Genomic DNA, 14,919 nt, shown 5'->3' on the forward strand with positions numbered 1-14,919 from the left:
CAGTTTGGCTTTACATTATGTGGATCCTCAACCAAGCACAGGTGGCCATGGCGCTGGATTCAGCATAGCACCACATCCGTGTCAGTACCTTCCAGAACCTCATTGACTCTCTTTCTGCATGGCTCCCAGCAGCTGACAGTACAAAATTTGGTTATTCAGGCTTTTGACAGGTGGTCACAATAATATGACTGTACAATGTAGCTTTTGGAGGTTTTCACCCAATTCAAATATAGTCTTGATTCAGCAGAAATGGCTAGTAAGACTACAGGGTTATTCATAAGTATCTCTGCTGGTTCAGAAGACAGGTGCATGAAAACTGCAAGATGTAACTGATTTGTGACGTGCTTAATAATAATACAAGACAGGAAAATAATCTTCATGTACTCTTTGCCTCTTTGGCAAGGGTTCAGTGCAGGATTCGATATCCTGGTGTGTAGGTCTTCCGTAATTTCTCACCTGACACACAAGAAATTGAGAATCTTGGAAATTTAAAAAAAATTAATGTACTTTATTAATCATTCCTTCCATAGACACTCATTTTCTCAGTTTATGAATTGAAGATACTTGTTATGAAATAACTGTTGCCCTTAAAAACATTGCTGTATTAACGTAGAAGTTTAGCTAGTAATAGGAGATACACAACTATTTGATGACTCGAGAAGTGGCACGGTTGTCGAAGTAGCACCTTTCCTTTCAATTTTTGACATGTTATATACAGCTTGGTTAAGCCAATTTGTGGAAATGTAATGAAAGTTAAATAGAAATGGAGTTTCTAACTCCTGTTGATGTATATTCAACATAGTCCATATCCTTGAAAGTTCTCCTTGGTGGTGACATCCATAGAATGAACTAAATGAATCGGTTAACAAATTCTGTTAACAATGAGGTCATTAAGTATGCAAGACTAGTTCAGATAAGTAAATAATATGAAAGAATAATGTCTCTGCTCTTCCCAGTCTGCTATAACTGATGGACAGTTCTCTTTGAACTTGGGTGGTTGAGGTGCATCTTGTCAGTTGTGATGTAGTGCTGCTTCAGGTTAACTTTGGGGCTCTCCTTGAATTTCTTCTTTTGACATCATGATACGAACCAGTCACATCAGAGCTGAACACACACTTTAAGATGGGATAGATGGGTGTACTGATCACACATCTGATGTAAGTTTACATTATTCTAGAATAGTGTTGGTATTTTCACTTCCAGCATCCACCACAACATTGCTATTTGTGTATTAGTCAAATAATTTTAAAGACATTTTGGAGGCACTGTTGCTCTATACGTGTGACATCTTGCTATGAAACATGTATAGAAGATCAGAAGTTGCTTGTGTAGGACATTTTCTTATGGCACATGACCTATAAATCAGCAAACTAAGATGCAAACTTTGCTGTGTCAATAATGGTGCAACAAAACTTAAAAAGACAGTTTTATTCTACTGCAGGAGGGCAGGGTCCATATGCATTTACCTGTCACTTTAGGTTATTCGCTCAGATTATTGTTTTAAAGATGTAAGTCTTATCAAAGCTAATACTGAAATTGTTTGGAAGAGTCTTTCAGTTTGTATCAGGGAAACTCATTCGACAATGTTTTGTTCATTGAGCCACTTCTCACATATTATGGATAATGTTTACAGTCCTTGATAAAAAAAATTGAAACATTTGGAAGACATGGTTGGGTGTCAATGTAACTTTGTATACATACAGACCATTATTTGTGACAGATAAAACACCCACCATAGTGCATTAGTGTTTGTGGGCCTATTTAGTGTCATTGCAAGGCCCAATAGGATATATTGGGCCTTGTTGGTATGTTAATGTTATGTACAATAGGATCCATTTGACCAGCTGGCCAGGTTGTGAAATATCCATGTTTAGGGGCATTAGGATGTGACAGTCCCCTGATGTCAGGCTGTAAGGGAACATGAGGATGATCGTACTCTTCATCAGGTTCCAGTTGACTACATCTGACCATCACAAGGGAGGATTGCCATACTGTGCATGAAGCACATTGGGACCCTCAGCATCTGCACCTGCCATCAGAGAGCAAATAATGGACTCCCTGTAACAGTCTGTGTCACCTTGCACATTGGTTGTAGACTAGCAGCAGCCAGACTAGAGAATTAACATCCCACGTTTGGGCTGCAACTAACAACAAAACACAAATGACTTTTTAGATTAGTGTGGTGACAAGGATGCATGGGCTGTATGTGGCATCACATTGTGTTAATTGATGAACCACAGTTCTGCATTCTCCAGGGTGACCATCGTCATCGAGTATGGTGGTGACCTCTTCTTAACAATATCTATAATTTAATAATCAAACAATGGAAAATCCAGGATGGAATGTAACAATATTCTGAAAAGGATAGTTGCTACTCACCATATAGTGGAGATGCTGAGTTGTACATAGGCACAACAGAAAGGCTGTCAGAAAGTGAGATGTTGGCCAAATTTCACCACCCACACATGCGCATGCATCTGTGGTGAGTTGTAGATGGTGACTGATCTCAACAGTCACTATTGTGTCAATGATTTACTAATCAGAGTTAACAGTTCTCTCTATTGCTCTTCAGTTTATTACCAATATTTTGTCTAGAAGAATTTTTCCATGAACTTTGTATTTGGTCAAGATGCTATATACACTAGCTCCAGAATCTGTAGTAGATTTGTTAATGTTGCTGCATCAGCATATTGTGTGGAAGTCAGGAAACAAAATCTGGGTATAAAATGTTTATAGCAGGTTTGTTGTTGTTGTTGTTGTTACTACTGTTGCTGCTGCTGTTATTATTGTTGTGGTCTATTCTGAAGACTTTCCATACCAGTCTGCCATTACAAATCTTCAAGTAACTATTACGAGCTGTAACAGTTTCAATTTCGTGACTAGTTAAGTCTTGGTCTTCCTGTACTATTTTTATCACAAACAATTTTCATCTATTCATAAACCAATTAGTCCTTGTCCCTCAGGACCTGTCTTATTCTTTATTTTTATTCAAGTACTGCTTTAAAGCTCTGCCCAATTCACTTCAGTACGCATCTAATCTTCTGTAGCACATTCACAGGTGTAACTTGAAACTTAGCAAGACAGTAAAGGGGGGGGGGGGGGGTGTCAAAGTAATGCAGGACTTTTTGGTTTTTTGTTTCGTCTAATTTCAATTTTAAGAGGTTAAACACACCCTGAAAGGTAATTTGGCATATTAGGTTTAGAAAAAATATCTTTGAAACCATGCAAAAAACAAATGGGTTTCATATAAAAGTTGAAATATAATTAATGTCCCTGGAAACTGTACATTCAGCTTTTGTAATAATATGTGATGGTACAAAATAACCCCACAACCATTAATTAATTTTAAGAAATGAAAACTTTTGCTACAACACACATAAGATTTCACACCACATCCATCCTTGAGTAATAAAGCTGATTTCTCAAATACCAATTTTGGAAAATAAGCTGTGCACAATGTGCCATCAGTGTATTTTCAACATAACTAATTGAAAGATCAAAACATTTATTATTATTCTAATTATTTGTTTAATTATTTTTTTATGATTTAAGTTGTTGTTTTATGCTTGAATTCATGTTTTTTTTTAGTTTAGTGTTTCACATACATGTATTTCTTAAATAAAAATTATAAGTAATTTTTTATCTAAAAACAAAGATGATGTGACTTACCAAACGAAAGTGCTGGCATGTTGATAGACACACAAACATACACACAAAATTCAAGCTTTCGCAACCAACGGTTGCTTCGTCAGGAAAGAGGGAAGGAGAGGGAAAAACGAAAGGATGTGACTTTTAAGGGAGAGGGTAAGGAGTCATCCCAATCCCGGGTGCAGAAAGACTTACCTTAGGGGGAAAAAAGGACAGGTATACACTCGCGTGCACACACACACACACACACACACACACACACACACACACACACACACACATCCATCCGCACATACACAGACACAAGCAGACATTATTAAAGCCAAAGAGTTTGCCAAACTCTCCTGGCAGAAGAGTTGAAGGGGAACATAGAGGGACAAAGAAAAAGGACTGGTTGGGTTTAGGAAATGGGAAGGGTATTGAAAAGTTGCCTAGAAATGAGGGTCAGGGAAGACTTTCTGAACAGGACATCTTCTGCCAAAAGGAGGATCCACTGGCTCCAAAAGCTTGCAGATTTCCTTATCTTTTGCATGTGTGTGTTCACTTGCCCTCACTTGTTGTGCAAATTTTTTATTTTCAAAATTGATTATTTTCACAGTAATTTAAATCTGTCAGATATCTTTCCAATACCATAAATTTTCTCCAATGGTTTGATTTTTAAATAGTTTCTAAATATTTAGAGTTTCTGATCATTGTTAAGTTTATCTGTCATATATGTTTGTTAGTTTGTTGACCTTTTCATTTTCAGCATTGTAACTTATGATTTGTGGTGGTTTCCAAGTCGAGTCTTTACTGTTTTTGATTTGTGGTGTTGTTGGTTAGAGTTGATTATTATTTGACCTATAGTGGATCTTGTATGGCTAGTTTCTTTTGTGGGTGAATGTATTGTGATTATCAAGTTACTAGAGATTAAGAGTTTCAGTAGTTTTGTTTTCATTTTAGGGGGCTTGGTAAAGTCTGTATTAAAATCACCACAGATAAGAGTGATTTTCCTATTTTTTACAGTTTGAATTAATGTGTCTTCCGCGAGTTGTACATAGTTTTTTACGTCTTCATCAGGAGATGTGCAAAGGCATATTACAGTTGTTTCGAGTGTTGATATGTGGCTAATATTTCAAAATCTTTTCCACAACATATCATTTTTAGTTGTTCTAGATGTTTGTCAGCTCATCCTTTTTTTGACAAAGTATTGGAAATGTTTTCTACAAGTACAGGCTTCCAAGATTAGATTAGATCAGATGTACTCATTCCAATTGATCCCTATAAGGAGATGCTCCAGAACAGAGAATACCTCAGAAGAATAAGAACACACAATAAATATTTGCAATGTAAAATAAATATGCTAATGCACTTTTCACACATACCATGTGGAGTATTAGTTATGGAGGTGTAATGAGTCAAAAAAATTTTAAACCTATTTTCATCTACTATCAAGCTGTAATCCCAAGAATTTAATACTGTCCACTTCTTACATCAGTTTGTCATTATATTTTAGGCATATACTGGTGGGGAAACCTCTTACAGGTTCTGAATTGCATGTAAGGTGTTTTTTTCAAATTCAGAAGAATGCTGAAGATTAGATGGGTAGATCACATAACTAATGAGGAAGTATTGAATCGGATTGGGGAGAAGAGAAGTTTGCGGCACAACTTGACCAGAAGAAGGGATCGGTTGGTAGGACATGTTCTGAGGCATCAAGGGATCACCAATTTAGTATTGGAGGGCAGCGTGGAGGGTAAAAATCGTAGAGGGAGACCAAGAGATGACTACACTAAGCAGATTCAGAAGGATGTAGGTTGCAGTAGGTACTGGGAGATGAAGAAGCTTGCACAGGATAGAGTAGCATGGAGAGCTGCATCAAACCAGTCTCAGGACTGAAGACAACAACAACAACAACAACAACAACAACAATGATAACAAATTGGCTAGGAACCAGTTACTAACAGTCATTAAAATTTTGTTAACCAATCTAAGACCACACTTTTTGCTATTTATTTCAATGTTTATATCCTCTGGGAAAGAAATAAAAAGAAATAAAACTTGACATCTGGTAATATTACTGATGAAAGGCCATTGATATACACATGAAAACAAGGGCCCATAGATGGAACCTTGTGGGACAACACATGTAACTAGTTCTGAATTGGATGATGGCTCATAGCTTAATTCATTCTCTTTCTTAATAACACCTTTCATTTACTGTTAGAGATACAGGAATTGAACCATTTCGCAGCATTTCCTGTTACACTGTAATGTTCTGATTTACTTAAAAGGGCACTGTGATTTACACGTTCAAATGCTTTTGTCATATCACAAAATATCCCAGTAGCCAGTAATATACTGAAATCTTCTTCTCCTCCCAGGGGGAAGGGTGTACCACCTGGGAGTTCTCACACCCATTCATCAAAAAGAATGAGGGAGGCTAGTCCTCCTGATAATCAACTCGTCAGTAACGTGGCTCAAGGAGCCATGAATCGTAATGTCTTTGTAGTGATCAAGAGGAAGGTGGGGACATTTGAAAATGTGTCCCCCTTCTATATCCATAAAGGCTTAGGGGGGCTGGCTGGTACCCTAAAGTCTATTAAGCGGTTGCGCAATGGTTCCTTGCTTGTTGAGACTAACCGGACAAAGCAGGTGGAACTCCTTAAGACGTCATAGAAATTGAGTGAGTACGAAATCATTGTTGAGTTGCATAAGTCCCTTAACTCCACCAAAGATGTAACCTGCCGTGATATTATGGATATAGATGTTGCTGAACTCAAACAAGAATGGGCACCACAGGGGATCAGAGATGTGGAACAAAGGACTTGCAAGAACAATGGAGAGACTGAGAAGACTGGCACTTTTATCGTGATCTTCAATTCTCCAGCCCTACCTGAACATATCACGGCAGGGACTGATGACCATTGCAGTCTGGTCCCTTTAATCCCACAAACCAACCAACATATCATGGAAGGTTTCCTCCGACTTAAGGTTCGGCCCTATGTACCTAACCCTATGCAACGCTTCAAATGCCAGCATTTTCCCATACAATGCTGAGTTGCAGAGGTGAAGCGACTTGTGGGAAGTGTGGAAAGGCAGCCCATGAAGCTGGAATGGATTGTCCGTCTCCAGCAGTCTGAAGTATCTGCTCTGGAAGCCACCCAGTCTGGAACCAAGCCTGCCCTGTTTTTGCAGAGGAATGCAAAATTGAGGAAATTAAAGTGAATAAGCGGATCCCATCTGCAGAAGCCAAAAAGGACTATCAGGTATTGAAACCCCCTGTCTTTGCCATTTCTTGTGCTTCGTTGGTGCATAAACAATTTGATGACGTCCTGTGTTCCACTATCTGCCTCTAGCACCTGTACTTGCAGCTGTATGTGCCAAAGTAAAGTGAAAGACATAGCGATTCAAACAGCTACAATGGAAGAGACCAGTAATGCTTCCACAGTGCACAGCCTGAAGGCACCCCAAAAGCAGAGTGTCCTCAATGCCGAGTTTCTTCAAAGAAAAGTGGCTCTCACCGCCCCCTTTCCCCCTCATCCTTGCTGGGAAAGGGAACAGGGAAAGGATCCTAACATACAGGTCGAAAGCTGACCCGGGCGCCATCAGACGTCATTCTGGCACGTCTGACTGATGATGAGGACATCGTGGATTTTGCTGCCTCATCACGAGACCCAGTCAGCCCCAGAACCCCACTTTACTCTACAAGTGCCTCACCACCTTGGCACAAAGACAGCGGTAAATCAAGACCACATTGTCGAAATGGCTCCCATACTTCAGTGGAATATAAATGGATACAGGGCTCATCTGACAGAACTGAGAACCCTTGTACAGGACAGACCCTTTTGTCTCTGCCTTCAAGAGACTCATTTTAAAGAGACTGACAAACCTGTACTTGGATGTCATCACCTTTATAGAAACGATGACCTTCCTGGTGACAGGGCAAAACGTTGGGTTGCATTGTTCATAGAGGACACTTTTCACTCCTCACCTATTCCCTTAACACTACAAGTGGTTGCTGTTCGGATAGAGGACCATGTTGACATCACAGTGTGCTATGTGTACTTACCACCTCATGAGCCTCTTGCTAGTGGGGTCCTCACTCATCTTCTTGACGAACTGTCCTCACCCTTTCTCCTTTTGGGGGACTTCAATGCACACATTGTGCTATGGGGCTCTAACACCACATGCCCCAAGGGTCGGGTACTTGAGGATATGCTACACACAGCAGATCTTATACTGCTGAACATGGGTCAAGCCACACATTTTAGCACCGCTACAGGTTTGTTTACAGCCATAGACCTCTCCTTCTGCTCACCTGCTCTTGAGGACACTGCTCAGTGGGCAGTGGACGATGACCTTCGAGGTAGTGACCATTTCCAAATCTGGATCCATCTGCCCGATGGAGCAGGTCCTGGAAGAAAGTCACTGAGATGGTTATTCAAGAAGGGTAACTGGATGCTGTACAAGCAGTTAGCTCTTTTCGAGCAATGTTATGGCATCCAGGACTGGGTGGATCACATTACAGCTGTGATTCACCATGCTGCTGATGCATCCATCCCAAAGTCTGTGGAAGTGCCTAGGAGGTGACCTGTCCCTTGGTGGAATGATGAGTGTCGCTTTGCAATCAGGGACAGGAGGGCAGCAATGTGCAAATTCAATTGATGCCCTACAGATGAGAATCTTGCAAATAATTTGGAAGACTAAGGAGAGGTCTTGGCAAGAGTTCCTGAACCCCATCAATAGGTCCGCAGTCACATGCAAAGTATGGGAAGACATTAGGAGGATCTCAAGTCACACCTGTCAACTGCCAATAGCAGCTGTACGAATACAAGGGTCTCTTGTAACATCGACAACGGATATAGCTCAGACAATGGCTCAATCATATAAATCCATTATGGCCAATTCCAGCCAGGATCCCACCTTCTGTCAATATCGGGAGGCACAGGAGAGGGCTGATCTTGATTTCCGTTCCACCAACATGGAAGAATACAACCAGCCTTTCTCACTGTGGGAGCTGGATTCTGCATTGTCAGTTGCTTATGATACAAACCCTGGAAATGACCAGATAACCTACAGCATGTTACAACAGTTGGACCGACAGCTGAAGGAAGTCCTCCTTCAGCTCTTCAATAAAATTTGGATAACTGGCGACTTTCCCAACTCATGGATCAAATTGATTTTAATCCCAATTTTAAAACTAGGAAAGGTTCAGACAGACCCTGGCAGTTATCGTAGTATTAGCCTGACAAGCTGTATTGCAAAGACACTAGAGCATATGGTCAATCGGTGTCTAGTGTGGGTTCAGGTAGCCAGGTCCCTACTCAGTCCCTTCTTCAATTTTTAAAAGACGTATGATACTACCTGGAGGCATAATATTTTGTCACAGCTCAATCAGTGGGGATTTCATGGATGTCTACCAACCTTCATACGGTCCTTTCTCTTGGACAGATATTTTGGATACAGGGTTGGGAATGGACAGTTTTAAGCAGGAAAATGGTGTCCCTCAAGGGACTGTTTTAAGTACCATGGCTTTTGCCATTGCAATCAATAGTATTACAACCACAGTGCAACGTCCAGTACTATGTTCCTTATTTGTGCACAACTTCTCCATCTTCTGTGCACCCTCCAGCCTCACCACAGCTACTTGGCAATTGCAACTGATGCATAGACGAATGGAGGAATGGTCTTGCTCCACGGATTTTAAATTCTCATTAGAGAAAACAGTTTGTGTTGCTTTTAATTGTTCCCACTCTGGTCAATTTGCCCGTTTTAAAACTGGGGGACACCGATCTCTCTTTTAAGGAAAAGGTGAAGTTCTGGGTATTATCTTTGATGAGAAGTTAACATGGTTGCCACACCATAAAGAGCTGAAACTGAGATGTCTCAAGGCCTTCAACATCTTTAAATGTGTTAGTCAAAGGTCTTGGGGAGCCGACAGTGCGTGTCTGCTCCAATTTATAAGGCCTTCATGCAACACCGGCTTGAATACGGATGCCAGATTTATGGGTCAGCAAGGCCTTCATACCTTAAAATGCTGGATGCAGTTCACGAGGGTATTAGGCTGTCAACAGGGGCCTATCACATGAGCCCTGTTGTTAGTTTGTGTGCAGATGCTGGTGAGCCTCTGCTGTCTATTGGACATCTTCTTCTCGTGGTACGCCAAGCATATAGGGCTCTGTCCATTCCTACATCATCAGCATTTAGTTATGTTGTTCATCCACCACTGGAATGGCTGTTCGATCATCGACCACAAGCAACACGGCCATTTGGGATCTGTGTAAGGGAGAGCCTTGAATTATTACAGGTGGAGTGGGGGAGAGGGAGGGGGACATTAAGGTCCAAAGGCAGGGGTGGAGTAATGCATCCCCCTGCTACTACCAAGGCCTAGATTGCTTTTAGAACTGACTGCTTACAAGAAGCATTGTATCCCAGACCATGTTTTTAAAATTAAATTTAATAAAATTTTATGTAGCCACCCAGATTTATTACCATCTACATATAGGGTTTTAAACAGAGAGATGTTTTTGGTTGTTCTGTCATGTTTCCCAACACTGTACTCAGGACAGGGCTCCCAGAGCAGTTTTCAGTTTATTATGCGAAATTATTTGCTATCCAGAGGGCAATGGAGCAGATGAGAGAGCGCCGTGACAAAAAGTTTATCATCTTCCCTGATTCTCAGTGCCCTTTTTGCTTTTGGACAGACGTACCCAGCAGATTGAATGGTGCAACACGTGCAGGATGCTCTCCTTGTCTTGCACAGGCAAAACAACGAAATCATTTTTTGCTAGGTTACAGGGTGCATAGGCATCCAGCGAAATGAATTCGGTGCTGAAGGCACCCAGCGAAATGAATTCGGTACTGCTGCTGCTACGGAGTCTTGCTCCCTTCCTCCTCCTGCCAGCTGTTCAGTCCCTCTCCGGGCTATCACATTCATTTGTGACCAGGAAGGCTATTGTTTAGTGGGAGTCCCAGTGGCTGGAAGTGAGGAACAATAAACTACACTGCATCAAAAACTTCAGTGCAACCGTGGATCACCTCCTTCCACCCATGACGGTGTGAAGAAGTAGCTTTTACTTGGCTTAGAGTGGGACATTGACCACTGACACGTGGCTTCGTCTTACGTTGGGAAGAGCCCCCAGTGTGCCAGAGATGCGGGACACAGCCGTCAGTATGACATCTTTTAATGGGGTGTGTTCTATATGATGACAGGGTTGAACTGGATCTCCCACAGGATCTTCCCTCCATTTTAACTGATAACGAGGCGAGTGTTGTTCGTGTCTTAAAATTTTGTGCGGTGTCGGGAATTCTTCCCAAAATACTTGGTGTGCAATCTTAATGTGTCACAAAATGGCTGGGTCACGTATTATTTCTAAGTCATCATTCACCCACACTTATATGTCCCTTATCTTTACAGGTATTTTCTCCATGATTTCATTGAGTTATCCCACTGTGTCTCGCTGGGGTTTTATTACGAGCTTTTCTGAACCTTACCTTCCTGGTGTTGCCTTACGTTTCCTGTGGTGCAATTGCACGTAGTTTTCCAGTTTATTGATCTCCTTCCATAGATGATGAAAATCTTCTTCAGTATAACATTAGTGTAAGGGCGCTGGTGACCTAGCTGTTTAGCACCCTCCACCATAAATCATCATCATCATCATCTGTAATATATTGCCTAATGAATGAAGCACATTTTCATTGTATGTGCAGATAGCTTCCTCGGTATCAGACATCATTAAAAGTCCAAACTGAGACTTGGACAGTATATTATTTAAGGCATAAAGGAACTACAGATATTGACTGTGAGTGGAAATTAATTTAATTCAATGGTAAAAATAAAAAAAAAATTGTGCTGGTGTGGGATTTGAACCTAGGCCTGCTGCTTACTAGGCAGATGGACTGACCGTTGCATCATTCTGACACCTTGGTCATCACAAGTGTGTGGACTACCCTAGCATGCCTCATTTCAGACCAAATTCTCGACTTAGGTAGCCACACACTACTGATGTTGTGCCCATTGTCCATTATTCTCATTATTTGTGGCAATTCACTGATTCCTCTAAGAGCTCAGGCCTGGTGTACGTCCAAACGGAAGATGTTAATGGTTGTCCTCACCTAAAGTATATGTATGTGGTGCCTGATCATACAATGTAAGCTTTCAAGGCCGGTATTGTCTTCACTTAAAACTTCCAGGCTGATAGGCCATCGTCGAAGTATAAAACTGTCTCCTGATGTTTCGTCTCCGATTGTGGGAGACATCCTCGGAGGTAAAACAGCGAACTGCAAAGAGAACAAGGAAGCGCTGATTATATAGGCAGGACAGAGGGCGCCACTGTTGATCACGTGGCGTCGGCTATGAGATTGTCTCTGGTGATGCCAACATTCTCGATTGAAAGTAATCGATCGTCACGCTTGCGATGCAACGCTGACATCCAAATTTTATCCAGTTTAACACCTTCGTCTTTCCTGTTACAAGTATTACGATGTTTATCAATCTCGATAGCCTCTCTATACAAGCGTGCATAATATTGCGAGGTTTTTGATATGACGCTTGTCTCGCTGAATTTTATTTCACGATCACCTTCCTGGTAAACATGTTCCGCTACGGCCGATTTATCCGTGTGACCCAGGTGGCAATTCCTCTTATGTTCAACAAGACGGGTGTTCACACTTCTCTTTGTGGTACCGATGTAAACCTGTCCACACCTACAAGGAATTTTATATACCCCAAAGGGTGTCATGCATCTTTTGCCGACCTTAAAAATTCTTTTATTTTCCTAGTGGGTCTGAAACTAGTTTCCACCCCATACTTGCCTAAAACTTTCCCAATGAGATCTGTGACTTTACTAATGAACAGAAGAAAAACTTTGCCCTTGGGTGACTGTTGTTCATTGTTGCTCCTGATTCTCTGCCTAGAGCAAAGTGTTCGATCTATATCCTTGCTGGAATAGCCATTCTTCACTAAAGTTGACCGTAAATGTTCAATCTCATCTTTTAAACAAACAGGTTCACAAAGTTTGTACGCCCTGTCTATCAAAGTCTTCATTACACCTCTTTTTTGTCTAGGGTGGTGGTTTGAATCTTTATGTAGGCAACGATCAGTATGTGTGGGCTTTCTATACACCTTATGGCCCAACGTTCCATCCCATCGTTTAATCACAGACACATCCAGGAAATTCAATTGTCCATTCCTTTCCGTCTCGGTAGTGAATTGGATTTTCGGATTAATGCTATTCAAATGTGTCAGGAAGGCATCCTTCTCCTCTGCTCCATGTGTCCATACTACGAACGTGTCATCGACATAGCGATACCATATGGCTGGTCTCTTACTGGCAGTCTGCAATGCCCGTTGTTCAAAAGTCTCCATAAATAAATTAGCCACAGCAGGACTGAGAGGACTGCCCATAGCCACCCCGTCAATCTATTCATAAAAGTCATTATTGTATTGAAAGTGTTCTCTTTGCAGTTCGCCGTTTTACCTCAAAGAATGTCTCCCGCAGTCGGAGACGAAACATCAGGAGACAGTTTTATACTTCGACCACGGCCTATCAGCCCGGAAGTTTTAATATGTGGTGCCTGTTCTTGCAGACATGTCTTTATTATCTGTTGTCAGATGGTTAGAGCCTGACTGTATATTACCTTTTCTAAAATTTTTGAGAATGCTGGCAAAAGTGAAATGTTATTTCTTTATCTCCTTTCTTAAACAGAGGCTTAACTTAATCATATTTCAACTATTCAAGAAATGTTCTAATGATAATTGATGGGTACACATTTACTAAACTCAGAAGGACATTCTTTAATTTACTTTGTTGGTATTTGACCATATTTTTGATTTTAAAGCTTTTATAATGAATATTGATTGCTTACATAGTGAGGATTATATTCATGTTAATGATGTTAGGTGTACTGTCTGGTCTGAGGTACTCTCTGGCAGCATCTACTGAACCTAACAAGCCCATTTTTTCTGTAACAGTCATGAAACATTTGCTAAAAAGTTTTGTAACACTGCACACATTGTTACCAACGTATAATTTACTCTTAAAGCTGTTTTGCCCTTCTATGTATGGTTCTGCAAGTTTCCTCCTTTGCTCTAGGGCATATTGTCTTTATTTTCTTATCAGACATTATTATCTTTTTCTTGTAATGTATTTGTTTTGGCATCGCTATTACTATCTTTAATATTTTACAGTATGTCTTGTAATGTGCAGGGCTATTTCTTGTTAACAGATACAGTTTTCTTTTGATTTTACACAATAATTTTGTTCCTTGAGTAATCCATCGATTCTTTTATATATTTTAATGAGCATGGTAATTTGATAAACTGAAAATCATACAGTTATGTCACTCAACTGTTAATAACTTTCTTTCAGGCACAATACAGCAGCTGATCCAAGAATTGTTCCCTGTGAGTATTGTAAGAAAAAATTCGAGACGGTCCGGGGCATGAGGATACATGTGGGACACGTCCACAAAGGAGCAAGAGCTAAGAATTAATACGAGCTGCACAAAATGTTGGACAACATATTCTTTGTAGAAAAGATTGTGATCTGTGCAAGCATGATTTGAAATCGAATGGGAAGAAAAGAAAAATATTCAATGAAGAGCAAATCTTCAAGCATTTTTAAGGGTTTTTTTTTACCATATATACCACATTTTGAGATATTTAAAAATATCTTTTGTAATATTTACTGTATATAATTAGAAGTGTTTACTGTTTGATAGGCTTTTTATAAAGTATTAATTAATTTATTCAATTGTTCCTTTAGTAATATGATTATATCCTTATGAATATAATACAAATGTGTTGTTGTAACAACGTTCATACATTGTGTCCCATAAATCTTAGTGTGAAGGATAGCCTTTAGGGATGCAGAATAAATCAAATTATCACTAACAATAAAAAGCAGTCACTGTATGAAGTATACAACAACAGACACTGTAAACGTCCTGCTTTCCTCTTACACATTTATTTTTTGTCTCTACCTACTAACTCATACTAAGCATTTATTTAACTTCATTGATTTCAAGGCATGCCATCAGCTATCTCTATACTGGAAAAGTTACAGACATATGTAATATGAGTCCTAAGAGTCCAAACATTCTGATAAATCCATACTAATATTATGAATGTAGAAATAACTCTGTTACATTTTCAATGCTTTATCTCTGAACATGTTTTGATGAAATTTGGTATTGAGATGACTTGAACCCTGAGGCTACTTTAGAAAGCAAAAAAGTATATAAGTATTACTGTATTTTTAAGCATGATATACATGGGGATGGGGGGGA

The 14,919-nt window shown here is 40.2% G+C and overlaps 1 protein-coding gene across 2 annotated transcripts in view; it reads left to right on the forward strand.

Annotated features, from left to right (window-relative positions):
• The window catches only part of LOC126291833 (uncharacterized), a 272,033-nt gene extending 257,500 nt beyond the window's left edge, over positions 1 to 14,533 (forward strand). For both annotated transcript variants that reach the window (XM_049985544.1, XM_049985545.1), the window contains one exon: positions 14,001 to 14,533. In XM_049985544.1, coding sequence (XP_049841501.1) covers positions 14,001 to 14,124 — 124 coding nt within the window. In that variant the 3' untranslated portion in view covers positions 14,125 to 14,533. The remainder of the gene's footprint in view (positions 1 to 14,000) is intronic.
• The last annotated feature ends 386 nt before the right edge of the window (positions 14,534 to 14,919 follow it).

Source organism: Schistocerca gregaria, chromosome 9 (assembly GCF_023897955.1).
Source record: "Schistocerca gregaria isolate iqSchGreg1 chromosome 9, iqSchGreg1.2, whole genome shotgun sequence".
NCBI classification, from domain to species: Eukaryota; Metazoa; Arthropoda; class Insecta; order Orthoptera; family Acrididae; genus Schistocerca; species Schistocerca gregaria.